Here is a 10491-nt window from a genome sequence, read left to right as displayed (position 1 = left end):
TCAATAGGAAGGTAATTCTTATACAAGGTGTGTGTGTACACACTGTGGCAGGATGCTTCGTGGGTCACAGCTGAGAGTTAGCAAACATCAGAAAGATCCCAAATGAGCAGAATGGGAACAGAGCCAACTCCAGGTTCCTCTAGCTGAATCTTAAACCTGATGATCAGTGATATAGCATATCCCAAAGGTATTCATACATTTCATGCACATCCCTATCTTTCAATGGCACATACAACCTTGTATAATTGGCCAGTATTATTCTCCCCATGTTGCAGCTATAAGTTTCCAGATCATTAACAACTATTTAGCAAGAACATGACTCATAATGCAACCAAGTGGAAATGACACTCAGAAAAGATCATCAGCTAATATGCTGCTAAGTAATATTAGTCCACATTAAACATTTTTTCAAAGGCTGCACCCCCCCGAACTTTCAGCACGAGAGCTGGAGGCATCTTTGGGAACAAGACCTGGCAGGAAACCTAATGTTCAACAGCCGAGACTGTGTCTATCCCAGACAGTTTAAACACGGGCTAGCGGGGAGAAATGAGGAGGAAGAAAAAAGGGGGAACTGGGAGAGGGAACATTACACAGCTGGCTGGATACAAAAGTTTATGAAACATCCTGGAGGATATGTAATAAATTCAGGGAGAGAAGCCAACCCAAGTATTTATGTTGGATGAGGAAGGCTGATTTTGCAACTGGTTAACAGAGTTGTTCTGAAGAAGAAAGAACAGGTAGAGCTCATCCTAGATTCCCTTTTTTAAAAGCCAGAGAGGGTCTGTGCCCTTCAGCAGATGTAGCATTCCAAGTAAGAAGGTGCATTTCAGGAGGGGAGAGAGTAGTTTCCCTTGTTATTGCTTCTGAACTTTTCCTCCACCTACCAAACCATCCCCCTCTGCCTTAAAAGACATCTGTTCCACACAATCTTCCCTGTTTCTGCTAAGATAGCCTGCTGACTTAGTACAGTGGAAGATTCAGTCAGCAGTAACAAATAGCCAAATTCTAGCTCAGATGACTTCTGTATATGGAACCAAGAAATTTCATTTTCATACTTTTATAGAATTGTGGCGTGCGAAAGGACCACAAGGATCATGTAATCTATTCTTCAGCATAGTTTGGAAAAACCACTTAAACCATCCTTGAGAAGTGACTTTAATCTTTTCTTTAAAAACCTCTCAAGATGGAGAAGCTATAATCTCCATAGGTAGACAGTTTAGTGGAGAACTTCTTTTTTATCAGGAAGTTTTTCTTTATGTTTAAATCTAGGTAGCTATAACTTATTACCCATTATTTCTGGTTCTAATTTCTGTGACAGTGAAAAATGATTCCTGACCATCTTTTTTGTATCCTATTATGCTCCTGAATACTTCGTATATATTCTCTTAGTCTTCTTTTCTTCAGATTGAATTGCTCAAGTTCCTCCAGCCTGTCCTTACAGGGCACACTTCAGTTTTGTTACCTTTTTCTGAATCTATTCTAACATCAGTATCCTTCTGAAAATCTGATGTCCAGAAATGTGTACAACACACTGTTCCAGGAACAGACAGAAAGAAAGACGGACAGATATTTTGCTCAGCCTGTGGGATTGTAAAGCATTGTATGTTTATGTATAGATATTTAAGGTGTTTATACAGTAGATGTTTACAATTAAAAATCTATCAAATTATGATTGAACCATTACCAACAAATTACAGCAATTAAATGCACTGTCTAAAAAAGGTTCAGATCATTTCTACATCCAAAAGGCATACATTATTTCTATTCTGCAAAAACAGCAATAAACTCAGTATACTTAATAATTCCAAAATATAATGCAACAGCGATATTCGTATTTCTGGGAGCATGGTCCCTGCAGATTGTACAGACAAAACTGTCATGTTTTTTGTTTGGCAGCATTTGTTGCAAATCAATCTGGGATAGCTGAACAAGGTGGGTTAGACTATTGTAGCCTATAACACTTTTTTTGGAATTCTGTTCAAAATCAACTGGGTCCAGTAAAGGAAGGATCGTCTGAATAGTGAATGAGTAAAGAAGGTGTGAGGTGGGTGGAGTGAGAAGAGGGGATAAAAGCAGCCATCCCTTTCCCCACTCAACATTGTGTGGCACCTAGAGGCTTTGCAAAGGGACTGCAGCATTTCACAATGGCCAGGCTGAATCTCTGTCTTATGCTTCTGCTCTTGTGTTTGACCAGGTGCAGCCTGCAGGGAGGTAAGTCAGACCATTGTGCACGAAAAGGAAATTTATGTAACATGTAGGAATGAATGGAGAATCTGATCTTTTTTTTATCACAAGTACGGGCCCGTTTACATGAGCAAAATAGGACAACATTGGAATTTAAAAGTAAATTTTAAAAAATGCAGTAAGTACAATGCAACTTTATAAAGTTACAAAGAGAATCAGAATTCATGGTTGTCATGGATAGATAGATAGATAGATAGATAGATAGATAGATAGATAGATAGATAGATAGATAGATAGACAGACAGACAGACAGACAGTTAGTTTTGTTATATACAAGGCCTTACTGTTACTTTAAATTAAAACAAATCCAACAAAGTATATCAGCTACATGACTTTGCAGTGGGTGAAACTACTGCAAACAAAAATCACATCAGATGACTTGTTCATCTGTTTCTGACCTGTTCATCTGGTGTGATTTTTGTTCAGCAGTAGTTTCATCCACTGCAAAGTCATGTAACTGACATACTTCGTTAGATTTTTTTTTTTTAATGAAACAGTAAGGCCTTATATATAGCAATACAACATATTTTGGTTTGGGGAACTCAGTGAGGTGGCTCGAAAGCCTGCAGGATCCAGGTGATCAAAATGAATGGCTTGTCCCTCATTTATCATTGGATTTGTGCATGATCAGTGCAAGTTTGCTAGTAAATTTCAACCTGTGTTCATTTCCACTAAATGCTTCAGGAAAAAGGAAGAAATGGAAGTGGTTAAGGTAATAGATATGAAATGGGTGATAAGTTCTTCATAGTGTGTCAGGGAGTCAGGGAAAGTAGTTGGTAGTTTGGGGAAGGCAGAATTTGAGATTCTATTCAACAAATTGTTGCCTCCAAACAAAGCAGAGCTGGGTTATCTAACGGAAGAGATTAGGTTAATCCACCTTGCCAACAAAAGCCTGGCAGGAGAAGGACTTGCTTAAATTTTTATTTGGAATGTAAAATCATCTAAACACAGCACTAAGTGGACCTATAAAGTCTTAATAGAATTGTTTAGCTGTTGCAAAATTTACCAAGGCATGCCATATATTTTGATCATAGGATTAGTTTCATTCCAAATCTGCTTATGCCTCCAGATTAAATCTTTCTTAAGATTACACATTTTGAGGATTTTGTGTGCTGTATATTTATTTCCAATGGGGTTCAACAGAACAAAGTTCCTTAGAGTCTACCTTCAAACCTCATGGCCTTAATTTTATCACAATGTTATTTTAATAAATTCAATGAAGAAGAAAAGCACCAAGAACCAAAAAGGGAAATCCTCCAATTACTGTTGAAAACATGTTTTTAAGATGAAACTCAGTGTGTTCCTAGCTGGGCTCTTAAAAAATATTTATAAAGTCTCTCACAAAGGAAAGTGACTACAGTTTGCTAGAGGTGCTTTTAATAAAAGAATTGAAAACAATAAGAGGTTTTGAAGAAGACAAATTCCAAAATGCATTAGGCTTCATATTAATATATGAAGACAGGGAGAGAATGATTATAGAAGTTCTTCCCCCACTTTTTTTCTTTTATGATAAATACAGATTACTATTTGAATGTATTACACTATTTTCAGCCCTTATTCCTTATTTCCCCACCTTAATGAGAAAATTTTATATCCAGAAAGATTTTGTAGCAGGCAAAAAAGAAATAAAAGTCCTATTTTCATTGGCTGAAGGTGACCAAACAAAAATAGCAGATGCTACTGTTACATATTAGAAAAAAATCCAAAATAGCATTATAACAACACTTTTCTTAATGCCAATTAAATAAAGGTTCTTTTTAAGATTCTTTCACTCTAAATCAGGCCAAGAGTAAATGAATTCAAATGTCAAGGGAAACAAAGGGCATTTGTTGAGAATTATTTTAAAAAAATATTTAGCCTGCAGATTAAAATTTAATAAAGCAATTTCAATCAGCAGACTCTTTCTCTGAATACATTGAGACTATAATGCCCAGAATATTCAGCAAATATAGCCAACAGCCAACTGTGTTGGTATTTCTAGGAGTTTCATTGCCAGCATATTTGGAGAAACTGTTATATTTTATCTTGCAGATTCAATACTGACGCAATTAACATTTTGGCTTACAAAAGATTTTTTTTGCTCAGATTTTGTATCTTGCAAGCTTATCCTCTGTTTTGTTATTCTAGAATTCCAAGGATATGCCTTCAGTCTAAATGACAAGAGATTTCAGGCAGATTTTTAAAAAGCATTTTTTTCACACCAGACCTAAGATTTTTTAGGAATGGCAAAGAACATAAGGCCTCCAAATCTTGTTAACCAGCCTCTAATCAGTAATAATTAAAATCCTAAAATATCAAGAAGATTCCATTTCCCTAGTATGGATTTACAAAATTCAATATGATAGATTGTGATAAGGTGATGTGGCTTGAAGGGCTGTCATACTTTTTTATATTTAATTTTAATATGTTGCTTTGTTTTATTAATTTATTTTAAAATATATGTTTATTCCTTCTCAATAGAATTTTATGAAGAATTTTAATTACAATAGTAAAAACTAATACAAACTAAACTTAGAGAAAGAGAATTGAAAGAATAAAGACTTTAGGAAAAAAAGAAAAAGAAAAAAAGAAAGAATGCAATAAAGAAAAGGAAAAATTTATAAAAAGTTACCTCTAACCACATCACAAATAAATACATTTAATAATTCTTCACTCCCTATAAGGTTAAACAGATATCTCTTCATTCAATATTCTATCCCTTATCTATAAGCAAATCCATAAAACATCAATTTTTCAATCTTAGTGTTAACAGTCTATAAACATTTGCCATAATATTGCAAAAAAAGTTTTAATTTAACCTTGATCAAATAAATGTACTTTATATTCCTTCCTTTTACTTCTAACAGTCCTAATCTATAATACAATCAAATATCTTCGTAGGATTTTATTTCTCTTCAGCTCTTCCTTATCCCATCACACAAATTTCTTCAAGGCTTTAACAAGCTTTTCTTGTAGATCAACATAGAAAACATTTTCCAGATCATTTTCTTGGTTTATAATTTTAATTTTCAAAACTTCAGTTTCTTTTAAATATCCAATAAAGAGTCTTTTTCACAAACCATTCTCTTGGCCTATTATTTGTAGGTTCATATTCTGTACTTTCTGTTTTGTCAGCTCCACATCTGTCATTCCTTCATTAACATATTTTACGTATAGTCTATCCATTGAAGCAGATATCATTACAGCTTTGATGAGCCATGGTGGCACAGTAGTTAGAGTGCAGTACTGCAGGTTACTTCTGCTGACTGCCAGCCAATTGCAATTTGGCAGATCGAATCTCACCAGGCTCAAGGATGACTCAGCCTTCCATCCTTCCGAGATGGATAAAATGAGGACCCAGATTATTGAGGGCAATATGCTGACTCTGTAAAACCTCTTAGAGGCTGTAAATCACTGTAAAGCAGTATAAGTGCTGTTGTTATTACTATTTGATGATGTTCTTACTCATTTTTGGCTCTATTTTTCAAATATCTGCTTTAACAGTTTCTATGTTATAATGTTTGTGTCATCTTTTCAAATTCTAGTATTAACTGATATCAAAAACATGCACCCAGATTGCAACCACTTGGCCATGGAGATGCTGTGATAGATGTAAGTGTAAGGACTAGCCATAAGTCACTTTATTTAGCGCCACTGTAACATTGAACTGTTGCTGAAAGAATGGTTATAAGTAAAGGACTACCTGTAGAGTGTTACAACCCATCTGGCCTTCCAAATTTCCCAATCAAACTTCCCACTTCCCAGCCAAACTTTCTTTGCCCCAGATCTGTCCAAAAGGACCACTCTGTGTGAGAGTAGGAATTTCCACACTACATCCTATGCCACATAGCTATCTGGCCTAAAGTTGCCAAATTCCTCTACTTCTCTTGTCCACCTTCTGCACACAAAGGCCTCCTTAGTGCCCTCAGTAGGGGGGAAAACATTGAAACACTCTTGCAAAGCCATAAAGGGAGGCCAGCCAACTCCCTATGCCAGGAGACACTGCAGTTCTAGGTGGCTTAGAAATTCGAAATGCTTCCCCACAGTGATTAAATAATCCTTTGGCATCAAAGATTCAGGCTCTGAAAGCAGCTTTATGAAAAGGCCCAGACTTGACCCGATCAGATTTGTCATGAAAATAACGATGGATGGTTTCCACCAGATGCAACAGGAAAATTGCTCTCTCAGAAACCAAAACAGCCAAGTGTTATAGCAACTTGAAATGCTACAGCACACAGCATCAGTTGAGGATAAGTATACATGTGGTGCACACTACTATTCCATCACGTCCAGGGAGCAGGGTCCACGGTCTGGGACGATGGGAATGGTAATTCACCAACTTGGAGGACCTGAATAAGAAAGGATATTGTGTGACTGTGAGGTTGGATGATAATGATGATTAATTTAACCATCTGATACAGGGATGGGATTCAAATTTTTTAACAATCGGTTCTGTGGGCATGGCTTAGTTGGTGGGCATGGCTTGGTGGTCATGTGACTGGCTGGGCGTGGCCAACTCAACGTCACTCACATCGAGGCACGCATCTCCTTGTCTGGCCTCTCATGACTGTGGGGATGCTGCAATAGTCGTATGTGTGAAAAACAGTCATAAGTCATTTTTTTCAGTGCCATTGTAACTTTGAATGGTTACTCCACACAAGCAAAGTACCAGCAAAGGAGGGAAAAAAACTCCAGAGAAGTTCCAGAGACAGGAAGTCTAATCCTGCCAAGAATGTAATAAGGGTTAACCGAGAGGCAATTTCCATAAGCAACACCAGAATGTTTCCTTCCTGCCTTCCTTACAGGATTAGGCCAGTAATTTTTTCTAATAACTGGTTCTCCAAACTGCTTAGAATGTTAACAACTGGTTCCAGCGAATAGGTGCGAACCTGTAGAATCCCACCCCTGATTTGATATATTACAGAATTACTGAAGAGGGAACTACTAAAATTGCTACCCAAAAGACATACTGGAACTTAGAACACAAAAAAGGCAGATTAAACTAACCTCACTTACAGTTCATTGATTTATCTTTCTCTGAATCTAAACTCAAATCTAGGAGGAGCATATGCATTTCTTGATGAGGTGCTATATCTCCTCTCTCCCCACCCCTCAAAGAAGACAAGGGAGATAGTAGTTTGCATAACTTTTACATATAGTAATTTATATGAATAAAAGCAAAGCAAATGTATAATTGCTAAAATTATTTCTACTTAGAAATTCTTCTGAGAAAAGACTGGGAACCAGAGAATGTGATTATTATTATTTTTCATATGCTAACCAGATGCTAAACTTGATAGCTTCTGGCAACCACTGCTTAAAACTTTCTGCCTTTAAACCTGAATGGATTGGGAAGTTCTTTCAGTGATGTTTTCAGACAGATAGCCATTTTAGAACTGCAAATGATAATTGTAATCCAGTTGAAATAAGGCAGAAAGGCCATGATGTATAGCACGGGTGTCAAACTCGCTGCGTTGCGTTGTTGTCACGTGACGTATCATAATACGTTTTTCCTTCATGGAGCTGGGGTGAGCTTGGCCTGCACATGACACATTCAGCCCATGGGCTGTTAGTTTGACACCCCTGACATATAAAAGCTGTTCACACAATTTCCATGACATCATTAAGAGCTCTGGTGGCACAGTGTTTAGAATGCAATACTGCAAGCTAGTTCTGCTGACTGCCGACCCCCAGCAATTTGGCAGTTCAATACCCACTGGCTCAATATTGACTCAGCCTTCTGTCAGTCAAATGAGGTCTCAGATTGTTGGGGGCAATAGACTGACTCTGTAAATTGCTGACAGGGCTGTAAAAAAAAGCACCATGAAAAGGTATATAACTCTAAGTACTATTGCTATTGCTATTTTTCTCCTTGCACTTTAAGCAAGGCATGAATATCCAATTACCATGAACTGAAACGTATAAACCCAGCTGTTTTGGTTCAGATCATAGCAGTACCAAAAAGAATTTGGCCCCTGGTAATTTGTGAATATGTCTATATAGTTTTCTTAGGAATATAAAAAAAAGTTTTCCATTTCTTGTCCTACATGATTTTTTCCCCCTTTCTTTCAAATTTATCACTTCAACCCTACTAGTTTCTACACTGCTTAGTTATTTTAGTTACTTTAGATCTGTGAAAACAGGCTAAGTCTTGCCACCTAGCTGGGCTAGCTAACAAATTGTGATTTAACCTGATATGACTCCAGTCTCATTCTCAATTTTTCCCCAACTTATTTTAGGAGTGAAACCTCAAGTAAGTGGCCATGGAGGAGGTTACTTTTCATCTCTAATAAGAGGTAAATATTTTGGGTCTTTGCCTCCCTCAGCCTTCTTAGAAAGGAATAATGGAATGTTATTAAATTGATAGAGGTCCCTTATTGCCAAAACCTATTCCAATGAGTGATTTAAAATTTTGTACATAGAAATTGAACTAATTTCCATGCATTCATAGCACAATGTGGTTCTTTTGGAAGAAGTAATAATATGGCGACAATCATCCACTATTTGTTCTTCCTGTTTCAAGGAATTCATTCCTTTTAATCAGCTTGGTTTATAGCTCAGCTGAACTCTGAAACTTAACTTAAGGAGGAAGAGAGGTCTGTGCAGTGGTGGCATTCAAATAATTTAACAACCGGTTCTCTGCCTTAATGATTTCTTCCACCAGTTCACCAAACTCCTCAGAAAGTTAACAACCAGTTCTCTCAAACTGGTGCAAACTGGCTGAATCCACCACTTGGTCTGTGGATGGGTCAAAAATGTCCAAAGAATGGCTATCAGTGCATGACTGAAAAATGCCCCCCTTTATATGAATTGTGCACATGATGCATATAAAAAGTGATGGGGGTTCAGTCATAGAGTTGCAGCTGCCATTCTGGACTCATGGGTGTCCCTGACTTCAGCTTCCCTTGTTTATATCCTGACTTTCAGGTGCAGGAGCCATACAGCCAGGAGCTGGAATGGGACCAGCTGGAGCCAAAGCTGGTAAGTTGGATAACAACAGCAAATTGGGGAAGAGGTTCTCTTTACAGGTAGTCCTCAACTTACAACAGTTCATTTAGTGACCATTCAAAATTACAACAGCACTGAAAAAAGTGGCTTATTTGCTCTTTTTCACTCTTTTAATAGTTGCATGGACCACGTGATCAAAATTCAGACATTTTCCTGATGGTTGCATTGTCCCAGGGTCATGTGATCACCTTTTATGACCTTCTGACAAGCAAAGTCAGTGTGGAAGCCAGATTCACTTAACAACAGTGTTACTAAATTAAAAACTGCAGTGATTCACTTAACATCTGGGGCAAGAAAGGTCATAAAAATGGGGCAAAACTCTCTTAACAAATGTACCTGTATTTCAAAAGAGGAATAAAATGAAATTATTATCCATTCTGTCTCTATTCAGTTATTATGCATTGTCTTTCATCTAGTATCAAATACATTTTGTCTCTTTGTATAAAGACACTGGAATATTAGGGAACTGCAGCTTGAGGTGTTAAGTTGCTCTGAAATGTGTTTAGGTCAAGGTTCATCTATCAGAACCATAGATGGGAAGGGGATAGGATGAATACCTCTTCAATTTCAACGATGGCATGATGATCTTTTAACTACAAATGTTCTCTCTTTTTGTCTCTCTAATAAGTCCCAGAATTCTTAGTTTAGTCCTTGCCATTTTATTGACAGCATTTTTGGAAATGATTTGCCTTTGCTTTCTTCTTAGGGCCAAAAATAGAGAGAATTGGTTTTACGGATAAAGCAGGACTTGGTCTCCCAGTTTCTAGCTCAGTCTCTGTAACCTCTGCCTCAAACTGGCTTTCTTATTTGATATTAATGATAATTGATGATTGTATCTTACAATTTATGATCTATGACTTGTCACTTCATTGTTTGTATGTATACTGAAAGCTTATGCGCCGGAGATAAATCACACTTAGCCAATAAAGAATTATCTCCCCTCCCTTCCCTTCCCTTCCCTTCCGTTCCATTCCATTCCATTCCATATTATCCTACTATTAAGGAGTTGAAAGGATTAAGCAGGGTGATCTCACCAAAATTATCCCCGTAACAGCACTTTAAATTAAATTGAAGCAAAGTTGTAAACTGATCTGTAAAACCAGTGGGTTTCATAGATGAAAAGGCACAAACCCAGGTTTTTTTTTCTCCTGGGTCATATTATATTTAACATATGGTAAAAGTTAAAAAGCAGTATCGGTCATAATTTGTAGTATACACTAACCTGTAATCATCCTTCTGTTTACATTTTACATTTTTGTC

General features: G+C 37.0%; 1 protein-coding gene across 2 annotated transcripts in view; it reads left to right on the top strand.

Moving 5' to 3' along the window:
* Nucleotides 1-1929: 1929 nt before the first annotated feature.
* GREP1 (glycine rich extracellular protein 1) overlaps nt 1930-10491 on the top strand; it is a 49603-nt gene continuing 41041 nt past the window's right edge. The window contains exons 1-3 of one of the 2 annotated variants that reach the window (XM_026711957.2): nt 1930-2211; nt 8463-8519; nt 9151-9204. In XM_026711957.2, the coding sequence (XP_026567742.1) occupies nt 2145-2211; nt 8463-8519; nt 9151-9204 (178 nt within the window). In that variant the 5' untranslated portion in view covers nt 1930-2144. The remainder of the gene's footprint in view (nt 2212-8462; nt 8520-9150; nt 9205-10491) is intronic. The other variant, XM_087916616.1, reaches the window with a different exon arrangement.

This window comes from Pseudonaja textilis, chromosome Z, assembly GCF_049901715.1.
Source record: "Pseudonaja textilis isolate UNSWEBS1 chromosome Z, rPseTex1.2, whole genome shotgun sequence".
Lineage (NCBI taxonomy): Eukaryota > Metazoa > Chordata > Lepidosauria > Squamata > Elapidae > Pseudonaja > Pseudonaja textilis.
Note: the sequence above shows the minus strand (reverse complement) of the source record. Positions and strands in the feature narration are given on the sequence as shown.